Source organism: Odocoileus virginianus, chromosome 11 (genome assembly GCF_023699985.2).
Source record: "Odocoileus virginianus isolate 20LAN1187 ecotype Illinois chromosome 11, Ovbor_1.2, whole genome shotgun sequence".
Lineage (NCBI taxonomy): Eukaryota > Metazoa > Chordata > Mammalia > Artiodactyla > Cervidae > Odocoileus > Odocoileus virginianus.
This window is the reverse complement of record NC_069684.1, coordinates 25051829-25078550: the sequence shown is the minus strand read 5'-3', so window position 1 is coordinate 25078550 and position 26722 is coordinate 25051829. Positions and strand designations below refer to the sequence as shown.

At 45.6% G+C, this 26722-nt stretch overlaps 1 protein-coding gene and 1 pseudogene across 1 annotated transcript; one reads left to right on the top strand and one right to left on the bottom strand.

Moving 5' to 3' along the window:
- Positions 1-753: 753 nt before the first annotated feature.
- LOC139037461 (1-phosphatidylinositol 4,5-bisphosphate phosphodiesterase gamma-1 pseudogene) lies at positions 754-6335 on the bottom strand (annotated as a pseudogene).
- Positions 6336-18208: 11873 nt separating this feature from the next.
- On the top strand, positions 18209-23047 carry LOC110142845 (PRAME family member 8-like). The gene is made up of 3 exons (XM_020902235.2): positions 18209-18495; positions 18910-19482; positions 22474-23047. Exons 1-3 carry the CDS (start codon positions 18209-18211, stop codon positions 23045-23047), a joined length of 1434 nt encoding a protein of 477 aa, XP_020757894.2.
- The last annotated feature ends 3675 nt before the right edge of the window (positions 23048-26722 follow it).

Sequence of the window (26722 nt, the reverse complement as noted above, 5' to 3'; positions counted from 1 at the left end):
TAAATGAGTCATTTCCTTCTTTCCCTCTACTAGCCCCAGGATTCTTCATTCCTCATGATTACCCTCTGTTCCTTCAACAAGAAGGAAAGAAAGGACTCAGCATTTACATGAGGACAGCAATAAATCAGAATTCGCCCAAGCTGCTTTAGCAGCCAACACAGGGACAAGCAGTGGGAAGGTCATAGGAAAGATTCCACTCCTCTCTAGTGATGGACATACTGAGCCTCAAGACTCTTAGGCCATTGCTGGGAGATCAAACCAGATGACTCCCCTGGTGACTCAATCGTAAACAATCCGCCTGCCATTGCAGCAGACACAGTTTCAGTCCTAGCATCAGGACAATCCCTTGGAGTAGGGAATGGCAACCCACTCCACTGCTCTTGCCTGGGAAATCCCATGGACAGAGGAGGCTGGCAGGCTACAGTCTATGGGGTCACAAAGAGTCAGACACCGCTTGCCAACTAAACAACAAGTGTAATGAGCTGGTCTGTAGTGTCAACCATCTGTAACATTGACTGTAACGTAAGTGGTCATCAAATTATTTTTTTTAATAAAATTTAAAATTTTTATTAACATTTAAATTATAAACCAAACGTTGGCAACCATACATAGACATGTTTGCTATGAACAGCTGACTGGGAGGTGGTACTTTAAAATACCATTTCAGAATTAGTTTAAATAAATCAATACATTTTCTGAGAAATTGTGTGATTTCCTTCGGTTTACAGTCCATGATATGGAAAGTTTAATATAATGTTAAATAATTTATTGTCTTTCCTAAAAGCTATAGAAAACGGAATCACTATTAGGATCGGATAATAACAAGGCTTGAACGGCTCAGTGGTTCTTCTGAAGAGTATATAGAAATCTTAAAAAGCTAACACTGTTAACTGAGCTGTAAAATCCATAAAAATAACAGGTCTGCCACAGTGCGCAGAGAAGTTTGTTCATTTTGCTTCCCCAGTCCCATCCCCCCACCAAGCAGCTTTCAGGTCAGAAGTGGAAGACATAGAAAATCATACATCCTACATGAAGGAACGAAGGTCATGAGAAAGAGTGTGCAAAAATAAACTTTACAAGTCCATTCGCCAGCATCACGTCCGTCTATTGTCAGATCTGACTGATTTCACAAACGCTCGAGATCACCCAGACAGCATCCTCTTGCAGGGTCGTCTGGCAGACTCCAATCCAAGGTGTCTCGCTGCGACAGGAAAACTGGTCTTCACTCTGATTCGGGACTCCTGGCTGGCCTGCGGAGCTGCTGTGGGAGGACACGTTCCTTGTGTGAGGGCGTTTCCTGAACGCACGGCGGCCAGTGCCCAGCTGGACCTCCGCCGTGGGGACTGGCCTTTCTACTCCGGGGCCACGGGTGCCCATCAGTCTTGACCTAGCTGGCATCTTGCTCTGGCTCTTGGGGGGCCATGGTGCAAACGTAGGCACGTCCTCACTGATGAGGCAGGAAGAGCCGCCTGCCGCCCAGCGCCCACAGACACATGCCCCCTGGTGAGCGGGTCCTTCAGGCTTGCGCCCAGGCTGCAGGCAGGGCATACCGCGGCCCAGGGGGTACCCCGGGGCTGCTGTCCTCCCACGGCCCCGAGGTGCTGCAGCGGTGGCCCTGCAACTCACCGTCGCGCTCCCTGTTCCAGGTGGCACCCTGGGCCACCTCAGCCTCCTCCACGGGCCCCTCACAGCCTGGCTGCCCAACACTGCTGCCCTGCACACGAGGCCCTGCAGCGGTCAGGTGGGTGGCGCTCCGGGTCGTGGGCAGTGTGCCCTTGTGCTGTGCCCTCCTCTCCAGGCAGGACCTGTGCTCCTCTGCCCGGGCTCCAGGACACCTCCCCTCCTTCCCCGCCCGGCTGGGACTTAAAGCTGCAGGACTGTGTAAACGTTGACTCCCGAGCCCAGCAAGGCTGCTGCTGCTCCGCTCCTCAGGAATGTCAGTGGCTCCTCGGAGCCTCTTGTGCTGCCAGCTGAGGCAGCCTCTCTCTCTGAGAGGCAGCGGCCGTGATGGTCCCAAGATGGAAGGCTCCACCTCCAGAAGGCAGGGCCAGGTGTGTGTGCTTAAAGGCCAAACAGTACAGTTTTTTGCCTTCACCCAGAGCTGGGGCGTGGAGGCCCAAAATAGGAATACATCTCATTAATGGCGTGCTTTTCGTCTAATGTCCACGGCTGGAATCTGGGCTCCAGGCGGCGAGGCCAGGAAGGGCGGCCCCATAGGCCGCTTCCCCGGAACCCAGCCCACGGACCCCTCTCGTGCGCGGCACGGCGCCTGCTGCTCTCCGTGAGGCTGGGGCACGGCTAGAGGCGGTTGTCTCCATTGACCCGAGTCCTGCGCGGGGCCCTGCGATCCCGACCGTCAAAATGGTCTGCGAGATGCTCCTGGGAGATGCGGAAGTCCTCAAAGGGCTGCTGGTAGCGAGCTTCGAAGGAGCCCTCCCGGGCCCGGCCGTGGAACAGTGGGCCCGAGGCGTCGCAGCTCCGCTCCCGCAGGGACGCACCCCCGAAAGGGCTGAGGTCGCCGTTCTCCTTGGCAGGGAACACGTCAATCTTGACTAACAGGGAGGCCAGCTCCAGGTCCTCACTGTAGTTGTTTTTCAAAGGCACCGCTCTGTATCCTGTCTTCAGACCCTTCACCGGGAAGGTAGCCTGAGCCAGGAAGTTCTGGTTACTAAACATGTCCTCCTCATAGACCACGAAGCGCAGGAAGGCGAACTCAGGGTTACTGATCTGGAAGTGGAAGGGCTTGGCTGGCCACATGGGGTTCAGTCCGTTGTCCACCACAAACTCTGTCTTCTTCTTGATGCTGTCGTACTCAGCTCCGGCCACCTCGATCTCCACAAAAGGACACACGATGCCGCGGCCATTCTTCGGCAGGTGCGTGCCCCCAGCACCTCGATGCAAATGGCGCACGGCTCCAGCCCGCGGAGGCTGCTCTTGTCAAAGGGGTCGAAGGCCTCGTCACGCATGACGCTGGGCTGCAGCACATAGCCGCAGTGCCCGCCGGCCAGGAACAGGGCCTGGTTCATCTGCATGGGCTTGTCTGGGGTCTGGAAGTTGAGGGCCACGAGCTGGTTGCCGCAGATCCACATGGGCAGGGGGTCGTAGTTGGAGGAGTCCAGCCGCTGGCCCTTGGGGTAGATGCGGGAGAGCTGCAGGCGGTTGTATTGGAAGAACTTCTTGCCTTTGGCCTTGTTCACGTACTTCTCGGCCTTGGTCTCCGGGCCGAGACATGTCGCGGTAGCAGGCGCGTTCGGTGCCGATCTTCTCTTCGTCGAAGGGGACAGGCCGGCAGTAGACGACGAGCTCCGAAAGCTCCAGGGCAATCTTCTTCCTCCGCTCCATCATCTTCCCCTCGGTGAGCCTGGCGTCCGCCGTCTGCGCCACCTCCCGGATCTTCTTCACCCAGTCCTGCAGCTCCTCCTGAGAGTCGGCAGCCACGTCCAGGGACCAGTGTGCCACCGAGGCCATGCTGATGGAGAAAACGAACAGCCGGTTGTTCTTGCCCTCGGGACGGACGGCTATCTGACAAGCTGGCACATCCAGGACCCCCCGCAGCAAGTCCCCGAGTGGGCTGTTCTCGTCCAAGTGCTCCCTCTCGGGCTCCAGGGCCGCTGGGCTGACCATCTCCTCCACGTAGTTTGAAGGGAACCACAGCTGCTTCTTCCCACCATAATCACCCCGCCACCAGCCTCCCTCCTGCTTCTCCACGTTCTGGATGATGGCACTCTTGGTGAACGTCAGCTTGTCCTCCCGCTGCGCCTTGTAGTCGAAGAGAGCTTTGACAGCGCACATGCCCTATGTGGGCATGGGGTTCGCCTCCACATAGAAGCCAGGGTTGCAGCCCTCGTACAACGCACCGTAGTCAGGCTCAGCCGTGCCAATCTTCTCCAAAGCTTCCTCGTTGATGGGGTAGCGCAGCTTCATCTTGCGGTAGAGAGGGTGCTTCTCATAGTAGCTGACGAGGTCGACAAGGCTATCAAACTCCGAGTTGCCCAGCACCACGGTCTGGCCCTCCTGCTGGACGCGGCAGTGCTTGATCTTGCCCTCAGCCCGGAAGGAGATGGTGTAGGAGTTGGGCTCATTCCGTTTCCGCACCAGGAAGGCCCCGTCCCGGGGCACACGCATCAGCATGTGCTCGGCCTGCGCTCTGGTCAGGCTGGCGTGGTACCACTCTTTGCTCTCGTGCGCGTTGGTCTGCGGCACTGGCTCTGAGAGGCACATCTCAAATTCGTTGCAGCACAGTGGGACCTGCTGGTAGTGCGTGATGAGGTCATAGAGGGAGTCGAAGACCAGGTTGTCCGTCAGGAAGAACTTGGGGGTGCCCGCGTCCTGCCGGGAGTGGATCCGGCAGTGCTGGACTTTGCCGTTCCGCCAGAAGGAGAGCGTGTAGTCGCCCACGAAGGTCTCGCTCTCGCGCACGAGGAAGGAGCAGTCAGGGGCCCCGGTCTCAATGCAGTACTCGGTGAGCAGGCGCTCGGCTATGTGCCGCCCGTCCCGGCCGGCCCCGAGCTTCCCATGGAACCACTTCTCGTTGGAGTGCAGCTCTGTGCTGCCGCTGGCCTCCTTGGGCTCCTCCTCGTCCTCGTTGCCCAGGTCGCTGCTGGTCTCCTCCAAGTAGTAGATCTTGCTGCTGGTCAGGACGAAGTAGTGGGGGTACCACTCGTGGTTCACGGGGTCCTCCAGGTAGAGGATGCCATTCTTGATGGAGTTGCTGATGTCGTTCTCAGAGTACATCACCGACATAGGCACCTCCTCGTAGGCACTGCCCTCAGCCAGCTTCTTGTGCTTGATAAGGATCTTCCTCTTGAGCTGGTTGGGGGAAGGAAGCCCATCGGCTGCGATGTCCACAGGCTTGGTGAGGAGTGTGTCCCCGAGCACCTTCTTGAAATACTGGGCCATGTTCCTCTGCTGAGCAATGCTGCAGTGGTCCTCAATGGACAGGATGACCGGGTACTCTGAGTCCACAAAGGCGTGCTCCTTGATGGTGTGCAGGACGTCCGAGAACTTGATCTTGGTGGTCAGAGTGTGTCCATGGTAAATGACCGGCATCCCGTCCGGGCCGTCCCAGCAGTCCAACTCGATGCAGCAGCAGCCCATCTGCAGGCAGCGAGCGTAGGCTTCCAGGGAGGACTCGCTGGAGAACTGGTCCCCGGTCAGGTACGTGTTGTGCGAGGAGGATATCCAGTAGTGGGACAGGGGGTTGTTCATGGTGTCGGGGCACACCGCGTCTAGCTGCGAGTTCCATATGCTGTTCTCCTTGGAGAACAGGAAGGTGACGAACTCGTCCAGGAAGAAGTAAGGCTCCTCAATCTCTCAAGGGGTCTCGGAGGAAGCTGAGCATGAACTCCTGTACCTGGAGCCGGTCCACCGCCCACAGCTCCCCCTGGTACTCGAGGAGGAACTGCTGGAACTCAGGAAGGGACACCCGGCACAGCTCCGGCCGCTCCCCCGCCCTCAGGGCGCTGGCTTCCAGGAAGGGAAGGTCCATCGTCTTCTGGGCGCTGTACGTGAGGCTGCGGTACAGCTGCGCGAACTGCCCGTAGGTGATGTCGCTGGTGCGCTGCTCCAGGTCCGTCAGCCGCTCCCGGAGGAAGCGCATGTTGGGGACCCGGTAGTTGACCTGGGACAGCATGTTCTTCAGGTCCTTGGCTGATATCCGGTCCTCACGGTTCTGGTCCACTGAGTAGAACTGCTTCCGCAGCCACCTCTCAATCTGCAGGGGTGTGGCTGCCTGCGACGTGTCCTCCATCAACCAAGTCAGGCCCTTGATCCACATGTTCACTTCGTCCTCAGATGTGGCTTGGAGGCTCAGGGTCTTCAGGCGAAATTCCATTCCGTACAGGATGACGAAGCAGTGGGACTGGTCCGGTCGAAAAGCAGGATCCTCTTGGTAGCGATCGAAGTCCCATGAGGTCTTCCCTGGGCGGATCTCCTTGATTTCTCGAATGTCAATGGCCCCTTCGATCTTGTCGGCGCCTCGGCTCCACGTGATCTGCCGCGTCTCCAGCTTGACCTGGAAGGTCTTCCGCTCAGGCCGCTGCGACTTCTTGGAGTAGAACAAAGTCATGACGGTGCCCACCTCGAGGCTGCGGCAGAGGTGCAGCACCTCGGCGTCCGAGGGCGCGCCGGGCCCGCAGCCGTTGGCGCAGTGGGACGCGGCGCCCGCCATGGCTCGGGTGCCAGGGGCGGTGGCGGCGGCGGCGCAGGCCCGGCGAGAGCGAGCTGGCGGCTGCAGCGGCGCAGGCGGCGGGCGAGCGGACCCCGGCGGCGGCGGCTCCTGGGAGGGCTGCCCGGCGGAGGGAACCAGGCCAGGCCGGGCCGCCTCACAGCGGCGGCGGCGGCGGCGGCGGCCTGGTCATCAAATTAAATTCACCTATTCCTGTCCATTTTAGTTCACTTATTCCTAAAGTGTCAATGTTCACTCTTGCCACCTCCTTCCACTACCACATCCAATTTGCCTCGATTCATGGGCTTAACATTCCAGGTTGATCTTTACAGCATTGAACTTAATTTCACCACCAGACATATTGACAACTGAGTGACTTCTCTGCTTTAGCCTACCCTCTTCATTCTCTTCTTCAACTGTTTCTCTGCTCTTCCCCAGTAACATATTGGACATTTACCAGCCTAGAAAATTCAGATTTCCAGAGAATACCAAGGCAAGATAAGAAAGACTTCTTAAGTGAACAATGCAAAGGAATAGAGGAAAACAATAGAATGGGAAAGACTAGACATCTCTTCAAGAAAAGTAGAGATACCAAGGAATATTTCGTGCAAAGATGTGCAAAATAAAAGACAGAAATGGCAAGAACCTAACAGAAACAGAAGAGATTAAGAGAGATGGCAAGAATACACAGAAGAACTATACAAAAGAGAAGTCTTAATTATTGGATAACCACAATGGTGTGGTCATTTGCGTAGAGTCAGAGATCCTGGAGTGTGAAGTCAAGTGGGCCTCAGGAATCATTACTATGAACAAAGGTAGTGGAGGTGAAGGAACTCCAGCTTAGCTATTTCAAATCGTAAAAAGATGATGCAGTTAAAGTGCTGCCTCAATATGCAATGAAAGGGTTAATAGCTAGGCAGGTCTCCCTAGGGAGGCCAGAGGTCCCAAGCCTCAGGAGGAGACAAAGGGTAAGCATCTGATACTTTTTTCTACATTCCTTTGCTCCAGCTTTAGCCACATAGGAGGCTCCTTTAATTCTGTGTTGCTATGACCTTAATTGGGTCTGCCTGAAAGTAAATTTTTTCCAACCTTGAGTTGTGAACTGCCCAAACAAGTAATGCATCCTACTCACAGGAAACGTTTTTCTTAAGCTATGTTAATAAAACTATGTATCTTGTTTGGAAGCCTGTTTTCCTTCAAGATTTACACAATATCTCTGGCCCATAGAAACCTCCTCCGGAGAGGACTCGCTTGTGCAGATGTGTATGTTGTGGGAGAGAGCTGCACCTGGTGCAACTCTCTCAGCCTTGAGTTGTTTCTTTTATCTAGGATCAACAGCTTGCTAAGGAGTGTAAGATGCCTTGGTAAAAACTGGCAAGGGGGTACTTCCCCACCCCCTTCCGATGTCTATGTCAGAAGTTTTCTCTATCTTTCTTATACTTTAATAAAACTTTGTTACACAAAAGCTCCGAGTGGTCAAGCCTTGTCTCTGGCCCCAGATCGAAATCCTCTCCTCTTGAGGCCAAGAATCCCCACATCATTCACAGCTCACTGCCCCAACCATCTTGGGGGCTCGTCCAGGATCCCAAGACAAGGTGTAAGCTTTCATCTGTCACCAGCAAATTTGGATAACTCAGCAGGGGCTATAGGACTGGAAAAGGTCAGTTTACATTCCAATCCCAAAGAAAGACAATGCCAAAAATTGTTCAAATTACCATACAATTGCACGTATTTCACTTGCTAGGAATATTATGCTCAAAATTCTTCAAGCTAGGCTTCAACAGTACATGAACCAAGAACTTGCAGATGTAAAAATCTGGATTTAGAAAAGGCAGAGGAAAAGGCAGAGGAATAAGAGATCAAATTGCCAACATTCATTGGATCATAAAAAGAGCAAGGGAATTCCAGAAAAAATTGCTTCATTGACTATGCTAAGGCCTTTGACTGTGTGGATCAAAACAAACTGTGGAGAATTCTTAAAGAGATGGGAATACCAAACCCCCTTACCTGCCTCCTGAGAAACATGTATGCAGGTCAAGAAGCAACAATTAGAATTGGACATAGAACAATGGACTGGCTCAAAATTGAGAAAGGTGTATGTCAAGGCTGTATACTGTCACCCGCTTATTTAACTTTTATGCAGAGTACATCATGCGAAATGCCGGGCTGGATAAGTTACAAGCAGGAATCAAGATTGCAGGAGAAATATCAACAACCTCAGACATGCAGATGATACTACTTTAATGCAGAAAGTGAAGAGGAACTGAGGCTCTTGATGAGGGTAAAGGAAGAGAGTGAAAAGCTTGTTTAAAACTCAACATTCAAAAAACTAAGATCATAGCATCTGATCCCAACACTTCATGGCAAATAGATGGGGAAAAAGTGGAAACAGTGACAGACTTTATTTGCTTATGCTTCAAAATCACTGTGGTTGGTGATTGCAGCCATGGAATTAAAAGATGCTTGCTCCTTGGAAGAAAAGCAATGACAAATCTAATTAACATATTGAAAAGCAGAGACATCAGTTTGCTGACATAGGTCCATATAGTCATAACTATGGTTTTTCCAGTAGTCATGTAAGGATGTGAGAGTTGGACCATAAAAAAGGCTAAACACCAAAACATTGATGCCTTTGAACTGTGGTGCTGGAGAAGACTGTTAAGAGTCCCTTGGACTGCAAGGAGATCAAACTAGTCAATCCTAAAAGAAATCAACACTGAATGTTCATTGGAAGGACTAATGCTGAAGCTGAAGCTCCAATACTTTGGCCATCTGATGTAAAGAGATGACTCATTGGAAAAGACCCTGATGCTGGGAAAGATTTAGGGCAAGAGGAGAAAGGGGCAACAGAGAATGAGATGATTGGATGGCAACACTGACTCAATGGATATGAGTTTGAGCAAACTCATGGAGATAGTGATTGGCAGGGAAGCCTGGCGTGCTGCAGTTCATGGGGTGGTGAAGAGTCAGAAATTGCTTCAACAACAAATAAATGCTTGTTTAGTATAAAGAGTTGTGTTATGATCTATATAAATATAAAAGGTGTAAGCTGTGTTTACAAATTATAAAGAAAGTTTTAAAGAGTGCATGTGAATATTTTTGAAAAATGTTCAACTTGGTTTGGAATCTCAAAAGAAAAGTATCTTTAAAACTGATTTTAAAGATCATTCAAAAAGAAGAGTTTTTTCTTTAAAAAATATTTAGAATAATACTATTTCAAAGCTATATTAAAATTGTCCATTTTTCTTTTTTAATTTATTTATTAATTTTAATTGAAGGATAATTACTTTGCAATATTGTGATAGTTATTGCCATACATCAATAGTAATTGATCATAGGTTTTAAAGTAAACTTTATATTGTAGAGCAGTTTTGTGTTCAAAGTAAAACTCAATATAAGGTAAGGGAGTTTCCCTTTAAATCCTGCTCCCAGCACATGCATCACCTGCCCAGTTATCAACATTCCCCACTGGATTGGCATCTTTGTTATAAATGATGAACCTACATTGACATATCATTATCACCCAAAGTAGACAGTTTATATTGAGGCTCCAAGGCTCCTTGGTGCTGTGTGTTCTAAGAATTTTGTCAAGTGTATTCTACAACAGATTGTAGGATCACACAAAGTATTTGCTCTGCCTATTTATCTTTCCTCCACCTCTGTAATAAAAAAAATCTGATTATCTCGCTGTTCTGAGTTTGCCTTTTGCAAAATGTCATGCAGTTGGACTCTACATATAGCGTGTGTGTGTATATATATATATATGATTATGCAATGAAAAGAAGGGTATCCTACAGTATTCCACAAAAGTGATGGATTTTGAGTGCATTATGCTAAGTGAAATATATCAGAGAAAGATAAATACTGTATGTTCTCACTTATACATGGAATTTGAAAAATGAAATTTTAATTCCTTTTTCAATGGAAGCTTCTTAAACTCTGTCTCTTTACTTCTCCAATTCACTGTAGGTTGGCTCTTGATTTTTGAAATGATGATACTTTTATTTTCATCACTGATCATGGATAACAGTCAGATAATAGAAAATGTTCAATAAAATACAGGGTTGAGTGGAAATATCATAAAAATTCCCCGAACTTTGTAATCACTGGTGCTTTCATCATAATGATCACCCCTGTACATCTCAGCATGCTGATCTAAGATGCTCACAAGTATGATTTACAATATTCTGTTACTGAACCAGTTTCTTCTGCCTGGCTGTCAGCAAGCCAAATATCAAAATTCAGAGGTTTGCAGGAGGGAGAAGTTTCATTTACAAGGTAGACAAGAGAGGAGACAGGAGAACAATTTTGAGATCTGTCATTTCAAAGACAAGGGAGCAGGGATATTTATGGAAGAAAAGTATAAGAAGATTGGAAGATCAGAGAAAGGTGAGTGAAGGCAGGAAAAAGGTATGACAATTGCTGCTCTTTGCGGGCTTCTCTGAGTTACATGCTACTTCATAGGATACATGTTCAGATGAGGTGACTAGCATGATCTGCAGATGAAGGTTTTGGCTCTCTCCTATTGAATGGTCATCCACTGTGCACAGGTACAGGCTTAATTGAATGGTGGGTGGTCTTGACTCGTTTGAATTGAACAACACTAGATCCATGACCTGAAAAAAATAAATTACCATTACTATAATGACCCATTTCTCAGAGTTGATATCTATAGGGAGTGGTTTAAAGGGTTTTTTTAAATATATTGTTTGAGGTATGGGAAGTTATCAGCATATGCAAATTGCAGGTACAATGAAAGGAAGTTTGACAGCTGAAGGCAAGATACAAAAGATCTTTATTTTATTTTTATTTATATTTTTAACTAAATGTATTTATTATTTTATTTATATTTTATAAATTATGTATTTATTTTTGGTTGTGCTGGGCCTTCAATGGTCTCTGGATCTTCACTGCTGTGTGTGGCTTTTCTGCAGTTGTGGTGAGCAGGGGCTACTCTTAGTTGCAGTGCATGGGCTCTCACTGTGGTGGCTTCATGCTCTAGATGCACTGTCTTCAGTAGCAGAGGACCCAGTAGTTGCAGGGTGTGGGCTCTTGGAGGCAACAGCTTCAGTAGTCAAGGCACACAGGCTCACTGATTGTGGTGCAGGAGCTTAATTGCCCCATGGCTTGAGGAATCTTTCCCAGACCAGGGATTGAAGCTGTGTCCCCTGCATTGGCAGGGGGATTCTTATCCACTATACCACCAGAGAAGTCCAAGAGGAAGGTTTTAAATAAGCTGTTCCATTCTCTACTGTTCTGAGGCATACCCAAGAACATCTATTAGTTACTACTTCCTGTTAACCCCATGAGGAGGGTTTCATTTACACAAGTGTGAAAGTGAAGTCGCTTCAGTTATGTCCGACTCTTTGAGACCCCATGGGCTGTAGCCCAACTGGCTCCTCCGTCCATGGGATTTTCCAGACAAGAGTACTGGAGTGGGTTGCCATTTCCTTCTCCAGGGGATCGTCCCAACCCAGGGATCACACCTGGGTCTCCCTCATTGTAGGCCAATGCTTTACCATCTGAGCCATCAGGGAAATCCTATACAAGAATTGGATCCATGTAATTTTCACTTCATAAATTTCTTCTAAGCTTAGTGGATCTGGAAGTATAATACATATTTATAAGACATGACTTATAATAATGAATGAAAGAATGATTATTATATTCCTAAGGAATTTTATGTAGTGGACTACATTATAAAGTTTATCATATGATATGTACTTTTTTTTTAATTATTTTTTTTTCCATTTATTTTTATTAGTTGGAGGCTAATTACTTTACATCATTACAGTAGTTTTTGTCATACATTGAAATGAATTAGCCATGGATTTACATGTATTCCCCATCCTGGTCCCCCCTCCCACCTCCCTCTCCACCTGATCCCTCTGGGTCTTCCCAGTGCACATGTACTTTAAACCACTATGGACAGCACCAACTTCTTAATGTGTTCTGTGTAATTTTTTTCATGAGAAAATGATCATGAGCCTACAAAGACCTTTCACTTTCCTGTACACTCTTTCTATTCCATTCTTAGTCAATTTAGGCTATTATAACAGAATAACATGGACTGAGGGGCTTAAACAAAGAAAATGTGTATCTTCTTATTCTGGAGCCTGGATAACTGTGATCAGGAGGCAGTGAGGTCCAGGTGGTGGAGGGAACAAGCTTCCTAGTTTCCTCACTTGGTGGGGAGGCAGGGAGCTCAGGTCTCTTCATCTGGTTCTAAGGTCTCTAACCTGTAATGGAGCTCCAACTCTACCTCCTCATCAAAAATTAGTTACCTCCTAAGCGAGTAAGTGAGTGTTACTCAGTCATGTCCAACTCTTTGTGACCCCATGGACCGTAGCCCGTCAGACTCCTTTGCCCATGGAATTCTACAGGCAAGAATACTGGAGTGGGCTGCCATTTTCTTCTCCAGGGGATCTCCAGGGGAAGATCCCCGACCCAGGGACTGAATCCTGCTCCCCCACATTGCAGACAGATTCTTTACTGTCTGAGCCACCAGGAAGCCCAGTTACCTCCAAAGGTAACTTCAAATGCCATCACACTGGGGACTAAGGCTTCATGATATGGGCTCAAGATGTGGGGTGTGTGTGGTTGTGTATGGGAGGTGGAGTAGGAGATGGAGACTGATGAAACATTGATGATGAAACTGGTGAAACATTCAGTTCATAGCAACTCATCATCATATATAGAGAACAAGACTCCATTGGACCCGTCAACATTCCAATGGCCATCCTCCTCTTTCTGTTTCCCCTGCAGCCACATCCAAGCATCCTGCAAACTCCGTGGGTCTCCAACACAACTGCTCTGTCCAAGCCAGGATACAGGTTGAGCTCTCTACCTGCTCCTCTTTCCTGCCCCGTTGTCCACTACAACATTATCTCCAAGCAAACATCATAGGAAACAAGAAAGAATTCATCAGATCATGAAAATCTTTCAAAGGATCAACTCTTCATTCCAAGTCCCAGGTGACCTCTGTGTGCTCTCCCTGCCCATCATCAGTGACTTGTCTGTTTTCAATTTGGCCACATACTTCACTACATTAGTGTCTGCACAGTCCACCCAGTGCCCTAACACAATCCTTTCAACAGAGAACATCCCTCTTTTGACCAAAATATATTCAGGCTCCTGAACCATCCTCCAGGATTGTCTGTGGATGCTTTTCTAAAATCCCAGTTTAAGCAAGAATTCTAAGCCAGTTCAGTAAGTATTTCTACCATTGATAATTGATCACCCCTGAAAAATCTGATCAAAATTGCTTATTTCCCACCACTGGTATCTGATCATGCTGGGCTGTCTTCACCAAGAAATCTATTAGCAAGAAAGCTATTCTGGTTCAGCCAGAATCCCTCCCAAACCTAATGTCTCCTCTCAAAAATTTGCCAGCCCAGAAACACACTACTTCTTGGCTGTGAATCCCTACTCATATCTGGTGAATTGTGAGTGAAACCCAGTTACATGATGGGGTATCTTTTCCTCTATTGCCATAGTCCTGAATAAAATTTGTCTTCACCACTAAAACCTATGTCTGTCTCTGATTTTCTCAGACACAATTCCCTCAACAGATCGCTGCTCATTCAGAAAGGTCCTTCAGAATTCCCCTAGATTCCCATAAGTCCTATAATAATCAAATTGGGAACTGGACACTATTGTAGACTTCAGATTAGCCCATGAGTTTTCTTCAGAGAATTCGATTTTATTTTTTTTAATTAAGTAATTTATTTTTATTTTGGCTGTGCTAGGTCTTCATTGCTGTGTGTGCTTTCTGAGGTTGGGGTGAATGGGAGATACTCTTCATTGTGGTGCTCAGGTGTCTCATTGTGGTGGCTTCTCTTGTCTTGGAGCACAGGCTCTAGGGTGCACAGGCTTCAGTAGTTGCTTCCCATGGGCTCAGCAGTTGTAGTTCAAGGGCTCTAGGGCACAAACTCAGCAGTTGTGCCTCTTGGGCTAAGTTGCCCTGCGAGTATCATGTGAGGTCTTCCTGGACCAGGAATCAAATCAGTAATCCTGTACTGCAAGGTGGATTCTTAACCACTGGACCACCAGTGAAACCCTAGATTATTTTTTTTAATGTTTTTGAAGTATAATTGAATTACAATGTTGTGTTTAATTTCTACTGTCCAGAAAAGCGATTCAGTTTTTTATATATATATATATATATATATATATAGTTTCATATTTTTTCCATTATGTTTATCACAGGATAATATAGTAAGACCTTGATGTTTATACATCCTATATATAATAGTTTGCATCTACCAATCCCAAACTCCCAGTTCTTCCCTCCCTCACACTCCTCACCTTCGGCAACTTTAAGTCTACTGGTTCTCTAAATTTGTGACTTGTTTTGTGAAAAATTGAAATTGAAAGTCACTCAGTCATGTCCAACTCTTTGTGAACCTATGGGCTATATAGTCCATGGAATTCTCCAGGCCAGAATACTGGAGTGGATAGCCTTTCCCTTCTCCAGAGGATCTTCCCAACCCAGGGGTTGAACCCAGGTCTCCCACATTGTGTGCAGATTCTTTACCAGCTGAGCCACAAGGAAAGCCCAAGAATACTGGAGTGGGTAGCCTATCCCTTCTCTAGCGGATCTTCCTGACTCAGGAACTGAACTGGGATCTCCTGCATTGTGTCATGTTTTATACTCCACATATAAGTGATATTGTACAGTATTTGTCTTTCTTGTTCTGATTTGCTTCACTTAGTATGGTAATCTCTAGGTCCATCCACATTGCTGCGAATAACATTGTTTCATTATTTTTAATAGCTGGGTAATATTCCATTGTGTGTGTGTGTGTGTGTGTGTGTGTGTGTGTGTGTGTGTATGTATTTTATTCATTCTTCTGTCGATGGACATTTAGGTTCTTTCCATGTCTTGGTTATTGTATACAATGATGCTGTGAATATAGGGGTGCACATAACTTTTTTACTCTTAGTTTGTCTGGATATTTGCCTGGGAGTGGGGATTGCTGGACCAGATAGCAAGTCTATCATTAGTTTTTGGAGGAACCTGCATACTGTTTTCCAAAGTGGCTGCACCAATTTATATTCCCATCAATAGTATAAGAGGCTTCCCTTTTCTTCACACACTCACTAGCATGTATTAAGTAGATTAAAAGTCCCTTTCGTTTATCTCAGGACTGGAGGTGCTGACTGCAAGGGAATGAAAGGTGAGCCTCTTGCTTCTTTTGGATCTTGCTCCTTTTGGATCTCATGGAAGCTGTAATCCTATAGGAACATCCCAAGCTTAGACTTCTCAAATTCCACATTTCTGCTAACATCAAATGAAGTCTCTCAGACAGTCCTTTCCAATGTTTAGGTTTCCTGGCAGCTTGGGAGAGTCCTTCTCATCCCATCAGCTAATTATTCTCTGCACAGAAATGGGTAGATTACTCTACTTAGCAGTGACCTTGGCTCACTAGCCTAGAATGCGGAAAATCTGAGTAATATTTAGGTTTTCCCTGAAGGTTATCTGAAGTAGTACATAAAAAGTGCCCACATGGTGGCTCACTCAATTTGTATTCCATAACAGAAATGTTTATGCTTATCATTGTTACTAATAAAAGGGACTGGTGGCCGGGACTTTAAAACATCTATTGAGTAGAATCCAGTTAAACCCTTTCTTATGCAAAGGCTATTTACCATGGCAGAAATGTGGTGAAAAGCATCTTCCCCAAAGTGGCCAAGAAGGGAAACACCCTTCAAAGAGTCTTCACCTTAGTGGCCAGTAGTATATAAGAATTGTTTGGGCATCAAGTAAATTGGGTGGGAGAGAGGCATGGAAAATTCTTGGAGATAGCAGAAAGGGTCTCCCTTTATGTGTGATCTTAAACTTCAAAGGAGTTTTTCTCTGATGCAGCCTAAAGTGGGAGTCATCCCTGAATTGGTAGAATGTTAAACATTAATAAGAGCTTCTGTATTTAGTGTAGGAAAGGCGCTGGTATTTCTGACAAGAAAAATAGAACTTTATTTCTGTACCTAATGGCATTACCTTGATCAGAATTTGTGTTGAACTTAGCAAAGTTTGAAGTTTGAGGAAACAGTAATTATGTAAATTCACTTGGAAAGGGGCCAATAAAATTACGTTTGGCTTATAAGAACCCTGAAAAATAGTTGGGGAAATTTACCCTCTGGAAAATGTCCTCAGTGAGAAAAATTAACAAACAAACAAGCAAACCTCTCCTGGTAGCAGCTGCCTCTGGATGGCAAGGTTATTTGGGAATGACCTGGGTTTATTTCTTCTCTGACTCCAAGTTCCCAAAGAGCCCACAGCACCCACCTTCAGTGCCTCTCAGTCTTGGAAAATAAGCCTTGATCACAGGATTCACACTTCATCCTCATCTCACATCTTAGTTTTAATCTTCTTCTGCAGTTTGTTGTGCTGAGCCCAGCTTTCTGAGGAAAAAACAAAACAAAACAGTAAGGTGACACTGTCTCTTCTGATCCACTCTCTTTTACTATCTTTTTTAAATTTTATATTTTATTTTTCGTTGTGCTAGGTTTGTTGCTGAGTGAGCATTTCTCTAGTTGAGGTGAGTGGGGGCTACCCTTTAGTTGAGGTACATGGGCTTCTCACTGCTATGCCCTTTTGTGTTGTAGAGCATGGGCTCCAGAGAGCATCGGTTTCAGTACTTTCAGTTTCCAGTTCAATTCAGTTCAGTTCAGGCGCTCAGTCGTGTCCGACTCTTCGCTACTCCGTGGACCGCAGCATGCCAGGCTTCCCTGTCCACCATCAACTCCCACAGCTTGCTCAAACTCACATCCATTGAGTTGGTGACACCATCCAACCATCTCATCCTCTGTCATTCCAGGCTTTAGGGCAAAGGTTCAGTAGTTGTGGTACATGGGCTTAGTTGCTGCTTGACATGTGGTGCCTTCCCCAACCATTGGTCAAACCCATGTCCCTGCATTGCCATCAGATTCTTTACCATTGAGCCACAGAGAAGCCATCTTTTACTACCTTAATATCACCTAGAATAATGTCTTTGTGAATCAGTGATTGGGTCCTTGATTATCCAGCAACCCCATCATCCTCTGTCTCCTGAATGTGTATCGGATTCAATCAACTAACCTACAGAAATGTGATGATCCAATTGGCACTAGGTAATCTAATCATGTGTCCTTTACTGATTGGCTTAGTAGTGGGACAGAGGGATGATGGGAATAGAAAGGTGTTTAAAAGTCTGAAGCACTGGAAAAGAGATGCAGAATCTTCCTGCTCTAGAGATACCAACTGGGTTCTCCACAGCATCTGAGATCTGAGCGCCCCACCAGCCCCACCAGAGCAGTAAGTTACTGTCCTCATGAGGACACCCTTTTTTACCCATGATTAAGTCTTGAAGGGTGGCATGTATCTCTGGATGCAGTGAGAGCTTTCAAAAAATTGTTTCTCTCACATGAACACATTTCATGTTTTAGTTTTGCCTAGCAGTGTAGTTTTGCCTCAATCTCAAGCATTTTGATTTGTGCTTTAGTTGATATCAATTTAAAATGACTTTACAAAGGAGATATTTTTAATGAAAAGCATACATTTTGGAATTTTATTTAATGAAATTTAAATTAAATATTTTGAACACAATGATATTCATGTTAGAGGTAACTCAGGTTGGAGGCCTTGCTAGTCCACATAACTCTCACTAATGTAGGGCTCAAAGAGATTATTTGAAACTCTTCCCCAAATAGTTTGGAGTGAACTCTCGGGGTTCTTGGTATCCACTTTCTAGTGGGACCTGAATCATACAAAGCAATGGATGTTACTAAACAGGCTAGTGACTGTCTTTTTTCTTCATTGGTACTTGTGAGAGGTTTGTTCTGAAACCAGTAGGGAAAGAGTTATAGCTTTGTGCCCATTGAGGCCAGAGTGTCACATGGGCTGACTGAGGCATTTCCACCCCTGCCAGACCAGTGACCTTGGCTCTGAGTAGGTTCTTCTGAAATTTCGGGAGAATGTCTTAGGTGTGCTTCTGCTTGGCCTGAGATGGATGCCTTGTGCCCTGGCAGTTTCTACAGGATTCCTTTTCTTGTAGAGTCAAGATGAGTGTCCAGAACCCATCCAGACTCCTGGACCTGGCAGGAAAGCACCTGCTGAGGGATGATGCTTTGGCCTTTTCTGTTCTGGAGGATCTGCCCACAGAGCTCTTCCCACCCCTCTTCATGGAGACATTCCACGGGAGACACATCAAGACCCTGAAGGCCATGGTGCAAGCCTGGCCCTTTGTCCGCCTGCCTCTGGGAGGCTTGATTGACATGCCTCATGTGGGGCCTTTACAAGCAGTGCTGGAAGCACTTGACGGTTTGCTGGCCCAGAAGGTTCGTTCCAGGTGAGTGTGTTTAAGGCACCTTGATAAAATCTTGGATGTCCCAGAGGAGATAGGTGGGTTGAAAACAGGTGGGTGGAAAGGATTCTGAAAATGGTAATGCAGAAAACTTGTTGCTAAAGGAAGTACCTTCTGGAAGTTGAAGAGTGCCTGTAGTGAATGGGAGCCTAGAAGAACATTTCCCACCTCCTCAAAGAACCTTGATATACTAAAGATACTAAAGTGGAGAACCAGAAAGGATAAAAGGGGAAGGGGCATGGAGGACAGTGAGGCAGAGAGGGTAGTGAACAAGGCAGCAGAGGATGTCAGAAATGTTAAGTTACAGCACAGGTGGGCAGGATGTTGTCAAATTGTAAGGCTGTTTTTTTATTTTGTGTGGATTTTGATACATCCTCATCAGTTTCCTTGTTCCTCTAGGAGGTGCAAACTGCGGCTGCTAGATTTACGGAATACTGGCCAGAACTTCTGGAGCATGTGGTCTGGAGCCAGCAGTTATGAGTGCTCAAGCTCAGGAATGGCACCAGTGGCTGAGCAGGGCTCAGTGACAAAGCAGCACTTGGCTCCACTGAAGATTTTTATAGACCTTTGCCTAAAGAAAAGGACCCTAGATAACTTTCTCACCTACCTTCTTAGGTGGGTGGAGCAGAGAAAAGCCTCTGTGCATCTCTGCTGTAAGAAGCTGAAGATCTCTGCAATGCCAATGGACAATATTGTGAAGGTGCTGAGCATGGTGCAGCTGGACTGTATCCAGGAGGTGCAAGTGAATTGGATTTGGCATCTGTCCACCCTGGCCACATTTGCCTCTCTCCTGGGAAAGATGAGTAACTTGCAGAGACTCCGTCTCTCCCCCATCCACCTGTCTGCCTTCACAGAGCAGGAACAGGATCACCTTGCCCAAATCACCTCTCAGTTCCTGAGGCTCGGTCACCTCCAGGACCTCCATCTGGACTATCCCTCCTTCCTTGAAGGCTGCCTAGACCAGATGCTCAGGTGGGAGTGGACCACTAGCTGGGTAACACTGAACACAACCCTAGAATGTCAAAAGCATTGTCTCCTTTGTTGCACTCTCCTTAAGTGTGATATCCCATGACATGAACTGCAGCACGCCAGGCCTCCCTGTCCATCACCAACTCCCGGAGTTTACTCAAACTCATGTTCATTGAGTCAGTGATGCCATCAAACCATCTAATTCTCTGCCATCCCATTCTCTTCCTGCCTTCAATCTTTCCCAGCATCAGGGTCTTTTCAAATGAGTCAGTTCTTTGTATTATATGGCCAAAGTAATGGAGTTTCAGCTTCAACATCAGTCTTTTCAATGAATATTCAGTACTGATTTCTTTTAGGATGGACTGGTTGGATCTCCTTGGAGTCCAAGCGACTCTCAAGTGTCTTCTCCAACACCACAGTTCAAGAGCATCAATTCTTAGCACTCAGCTTTCTTTATAGTCCAGCTCTAACATCCATACATGACTACTGGAAAAACCATAGCTTTTTTGGCAAAGGAATGTCTCTGCTTTTTAATATGCTGTCTAGGTTGGTCATAACTTTTCTTCCAAGAACCAAAGAGCAAGTGTCTTTTAATTTCATGGCTACAGTCACCATCTGCAGTGATTTTGGAGCCCCAAAAAATAAAGTCTGTCACTGTTTCCACTGTTTCCCCATCTATTTGCCATGAAGTGATGGGACCGGATGCCATGATCTTAGTTTTCTGAATGTTGAGCTTTAAGCCAACTTTTTCACTCTCCTCTTTCACTTTCATCAAGAGGCTTTTTAGTTCCTCTTCACTCTCTGCCATAAGGGTGGTGCCATCTGCATATCTGAGGTTATTGATATTTCTCCCGGCAATCTTGATTCCAGCTTGTGCTTCTTCCAGCCCAGCGTTTCTCATGATGTACTCCGCATAGAAGTTAAATAAGCAGGGTGACAATATACAGCCTTGACATACTCCTTCCCCTATTTGGAATCAGTCTGTTGTTCCATGTCAAGTTCTAACTGTTGCTTCCTGACCTGCATACAGGTTTCTCAAGAGGCAGATCAGGTGGTCTGGTATTCCCATCTCTTTCAGAATTTTCCAGTTTGTTGTGATCCACACAGTCAAAGGCTTTGGCATAGTCAATAAAGCAGAAGTAGATGTTTTTCTAGAACTCTCTTGCTTTTTCAGTGATCCAACAGATGCTGGCAATTTGATCTCTGGTTCCTCTGCCTTTTCTAAAACCAGCTTGAACATCTGGAAGTTCACAGTTCATGTATTGCTGAAGCCCAGCTTGGAGAATTTTGAGCATTACTTTACTAGTGTGTGAGACAAGGGTAATTGTGTGGTAGTTTGGGCATTGTTTGGCATTGCCTTTCTTTGGAATTGGAATGAAAACTGACCTTTTCCAGTCCTGTGGCCACTGCTGTGTTTTCCAAATTTGCTGGCATATCACGTGTAGCATTTTCACAGCATCATCTTTTAGGATTTGAAATAGTTCAACTGGAATTCCATCACCTCCACTAGCTTTGTTCATAGTGATGCTTCCTAAGGCCCTCCTGACTTTGCATTTCAGGATGTCTGGTTCTAGGTGAGTGATCACACAATTGTGATTATCTGGGTCATGAAGATCTTTTTTATTTTTTTAAGGTTCATTTTATTTATTTTTCCATTTATTTTTATTTGTTGGAGGCTAATTACTTTACAATATTGTAGTGGTTTTTGCCACACATTAGCACGAATCATCCATGGATTTACATGTGTTCCCCATCCCAATCCCTCCTCCTGCCTCCCTCTCCATCCCATCCCTCTGGGTCATCCCAGTGCACCAGCCCTGAGCACCCATCTCATGCATCCAGCCTGGGCTGGTGATCTGTTTCACCCTTGATGGTATACTTGTTTCAATGCTATTCTCTCAGAACATCCCACCCTCGCCTTCTCCCACAGAGTCCAAGTCTGTTCTGTACATCTGTGTCTCTTTTTCTGTTTTGCATATAGGCTTATTGTTACCATCTTTTAAACTTTCATATATATGTGTTAGTATACTGTATTGGTCTTTATCTTCCTGGCTTACTTCACTCTGTATAATGGGCTCCAGTTTCATCCATCTCATTAGAACTGATTCAAATGAATTCTTTTTAATGGCTGAGTAATATTCCATGGTGTATATGTACCACAGCTTCTTTATCCATTCGTCTCCTGATGGGCATCTAGGTTGCTTTCATGTCCTGGCTATTATAAACAGTGCTGTGATGAACATTGGGGTACATGTGTCATGAAGATATTTTTTGTATAGTTCTTCTGTGTATTCATGCCACGTCTTCTTAATATCTTCTGCTTCTGTTAGGTCCATATCATTTCTGTCCTTTATTGTGCCCAACTTTTCATGAAATGATCCCTTGGTATCCCTGTCTATAAGATGGTGTTTTGTTCTCCAGATACGTTAACTGAACTGTTTGTTAATTGAATTGAGAGAAAAGAATAATAAAAAGTGATAGAAAGTCGGTAGATGATGCAGGGATGTAAGTGAGCCCCTCTAGAAGGCAACATAAGTTGGTTCCTTATGTATGTCTCCCTAGGACCTCACTTGGTCAGAGATAGAGGCATATGGAGCCCAAACTTGGACTGAAGGAAGCCTTACATGAAGTTATTTTTAAATCTTATCACCCAACACTAATATTAAGTGATGTCTACACTTGAAAGAGACTCTTCCTGGCTCTCCTCATAGCATATTCTTATGCATTCCAGTATCTTCATTCATCCCCATAAGGAAGTAGAGTATGTTGTACTCTGCTTGATAGATGAGGTGAGAGTGCTCTCTAGATTCTGTGAGGTGACTCAGTCTCACAGTGAAGGTGATAGGACTTAGCCTACAATGAAATGGAGAATCAGTGTACTGACCCTCAAGAGTTGGCCTGACTAATGTTAGTTCCATAGAAGCCATTTGTCTATCACCAGTATGCAACCTGGTACTTCAGTTTCCAAGAACTAATTGTTTGGTTTCTCCCCAGGTGCCTGAAGTCCCCCTTGGACAACCTGTCAATAACCAACTGCTGGCTTACAGAATCAGACTTGACCCACCTGTCCCAGAGCCCAAACATCAGTCAGCTAAAGGGCCTAGATCTGAGTGGTGTCACCATGACTGACTTTAATCCTGGGCTCCTCCGCGTTCTGCTGGAGAAAGTTGAAGCCACCCTCCAGGAATTGGACTTAGATCTGTGTGGGATCAAGGACTCCCAGCTAGAGGCCATCTTGCCTGCCCTAAGCCACTGCTCCCGGCTCAGGTACTTAAGCCTGTGTGAGAACTTCCTGTCCATGGCTGTTATGGAGAAGCTGCTGCGACACACCACTGGACTGCCCTGCTTAACGCAAGAGCATTATCCTGCCCCTCAGGAGAGTTACAGATCTCAGGGTGTTCTCCTGGAAGCGAGACTTGCCCAGGTTCGGGCTCAGCTGTTGGAGATTCTGAGAGACTTGGGATGTCCCAGGGTCATCTGGATTAGTCCCAGCCCCTGTCTTCACTGTGGTGAGAACATATGCTATCATCTGGAGCCCATTATATACAGCTGTACTGCCCCTGCCTAGAGAATTACCACTATTAAAAGCTTTCTTCTAGGCACTTGGAAACTGAAATCTAGAATATGAGGACATCATGAAGGGAAAAGAGAGCTGTGATTTCAGACATTTCCTCAGTGTGAATGGGAAAAAGAAAGGCGATAGTGGAGGGGGGATTCAGTATTGCAGGGGGAAATGTAGACTCTGGAAGGGATGGAACTTTCAGGGACATGGACTTCTAGAATCTGAAATATGAACCTAGGTGAATACATGCTTGAGCCCCACATGTTACAGTTATCCCTGAGGGAGATGGATGTACAGAAATGGTCAAGAATAAAGATATCTTCCTGGTGACCTAAATAGGAAGGAAATTTAAAATGAGAGTAGATGCATGTATAGATATGATTCACTTTGTTGTATAGCAAGAAACTAACGGGACATTATAAAGCAATCCTACTCCAATAAAAATTAATTAAAAATATAGAGATGCTTATTGAAAACCAACTGCTGTTCTCCATGATATATTATTACATGTCCTAATTATTTCCAGTTAGTGATTAAAAAAAAAAAAAAAGCACTGTGTTGTCCATGATTCAAAACCTTACATTCCTGAAATTTCTTTATTCTGTCTTGGACATCTCTTAGCTCCTTGCTTATTTCTTTGGCTGTTCAGTGGGTTAATACACACAAAGGGGAACATATTCAGTGTCTGGCAAACAATTGGAGTGAAGAGCTCTTTGCAGGGCTTTCACTACTGACTCAGGCCATGACCTTGACATGGGTATTCTTCATACTTCTATCAGTCGGTGTATAAGTTGCAGTTCCTTGTCTTTTTGTGTGCTTCACTGCCACAAACACAGGTCCCCACTTCTGCAAGATGTTTTCCATTCTACCAATAAACGATACTGGTTCTCACCATTCCGTGCCTATCATGGGTGGGTAGTGGTCCTTATGGATATAATCAAGTTGTGGCCAGACAAGCAAATTCTTTTTAGAAAAGTATTAAATTAGCAAAAACATTTAACATGGATCTATTATTTGAATACCACATTCAAGAATTATACATTTTTGTTAATTGGTCATATCAGAATACATAATTCCCATCATAAGTCCAGTCCCTCTCTATCAGAAAAATTAAGGATAGCTTGTCTGGACATCAGAACATCCAAATGTATCACAAATGTATGTTATGTATTACATATAACTCTTAGTCAGCTCTCCCTATCCTCAGTTCATCCTCCTCAGATTCAACCCAACTACATATTGTGTAAAACTAAATTTACTGTTAAAAAAAATCCTCATCTAAGTGACCCTGAGCAGTTCAACCATGTGTTGTTCAAGATTCACCTGGTACAGACACATACATAGTTTCAGAAGAGGCTGACACTATTATAGAGCCTCAGCAGTCCCACTGTCTGCTATCTGTTGCCTGAAGAACTGGGAAAGGCTGTGATATAATTCGGACCCAGTCTTAAGGTTTAAAAGCAGGGGAAGTGATGATGTAGCTCTGAGTCAAGGCTAAAAGCCTGGGAACCAGGGAACCATTTGTGTATGTCCTGTAGTTTCAAGGTTCATGAGCCAGAAGCCCTGGTATTCGTGACCTAGAAGAGAGGGAGAGCAGTAGCCCTCATTCCATTCAGGCCCCAGAGGATAAGACAATGCCCACCCACACTGGTGAGGGCTGATCTCTTGACTCTATATACTGATTTCCATGCTAATCTCTTCCAGGAATAACCTTACAGATTCTCCCAGAATTAATGTTTGACCTGAGATCTGGGCATCTCATCTCACAGTGACATTGACACATAAATTTAACCCTCGCACTGTGTCGAAACAAAATGCAGCCTAATAAAATGTAGCCAATCTCTGCTAAGGATTCAGTGGTTGCAATTGTTTATTCTGAGGAGGGGGATATAGGGCTGGGAGGACCTTAGGCAGAGCTTTGGTTCCCCCTACAATGAATATAATGATGCACACAGAGTTTATGGGATTTTTAATAGGATCCAGTGAAATATTGCTTGTTGACAGCTTGACTCTGGAGTTGTTGAGCAAGAACTCCGTAATGCTTTTTTCTTTTGTTTGCAGTCTTCTCCCTCCTGATGAATAGCATTAAGTCTTCAACCTTTGTATTTACCTCTGTTACTCACAATAGGGAGGAAAGCAAAATCCAGAGACAGAAATTTGACCCAAATATTGCATGTGATCACCTATGAATCAGGGTTCACCCAAGCTGTTCCAGTAGCCAGCGCAGAGGGGCTGGGGGTGGGAGGGCATAGGAGAGACTGGACTCATCTCCAGTGATAGACATTCTGAGCCCCAGGCTTTCTAGGCCACCTGCTGGTAGATCAGACCAGAGAATAGAAATCAATTTTGTAATCAGGACTGTTTACTCTAGAATTTTTAATAAATCTTGCTATCCTGGGACTTCTCTGTTCCCAACTGAGTTCCCAAATGAACTTCTTTGTTCCACGGTCCCAAAGCAGGGAGCCCGGATTCAATCACTGTCAGGAAACTAGATCTCATATATTGCAGCTCAGTGTTCTCACGCCACAGCTGAAAACCCCTCAGGCTTCCCAGATGATTCAGTGGCAAAGAATCTGCCTGCAAACCCAAGAGACAGAGGAGACATGGGTTCAATCACTGGGTTGGGAAGAACCCCTGGAGAAAGATATGGCAACCCGCTTCAGTATTCTTGTCTGGAAAATTTCAAGGATAAAAGAGCATGGTGGGCTACAGTCCATGGAGCCCCAAGTTTTGGGCACAACTCAGCACCCATACACACACAAACACACACACATACACAGGGACACAAGGGAGATCAAAGATGTTGTAGGCTGGACTAAGACCCGGCACAGCCAAATAATTAAACAGATATTTTTTTTTAAATGTGCTCTCCTGTAAATTACACTTGAGTATAAATACTTCCACAGTGGTTTATATACAACATTTCTGTAAAGGTTATTGAGGTAATACAGTATTTTGAAGAAATCATGTGGGAAATTTAAAAACATTTTACAGGCTGCAAGAAATAAATTAGATTTTAAAACTGATTTTTACTATAAATAAGCAAGAATTTATTCTTTTAAAAAATATGTTCAGTTCAGTTCAGTTCAGTCACTCAGTTGTGTACGATTCGTTGTGACCCCTTGGACCACTACATGCGAGGCCTCCCTGTCCATCACCAACTCCCAGAGTTTACTCAAACTCATGTCCATTGAGTCAGTAATGCCATTCAATCATCTCATACTCTGTCCTCCCCTTTTCCTCCTGCCTTCAGTCTTTCCCAGCATCAGGGTCTTTTTAAATGAGTCAGCTCTTTGCATCAGGTGGCCAAAGTATTGGAGTTTCAGCTTCAACATCAGTCCTTACAATGAACACCCAGGACTGATCTCCTTTGGGATGGACTGGTTGGATCTCCTTGCAGTCCAAGGGACTCTCAAGAGTCTTCTCCAACACCACAGTTCAAAAGCATCAATTTTTCGGTGCTCAGCTTTCTTCACAGTCCAAATCTCACATCCATATGACTACTGGAAAAATCATAGCTTTGACTAGATGGACCTTTGTTGGCAAAGTAATGTCTCTGCTTTTTAATATGCTGTCTAGGTTGGTCATAACTTTCATTTCAAGGAGTAAGCATCTTTTAATTTCATGGCTGCAATCACCATCTGCAGTGATTTTGGAGCCCAAAAATATAAAGTCTGTCAC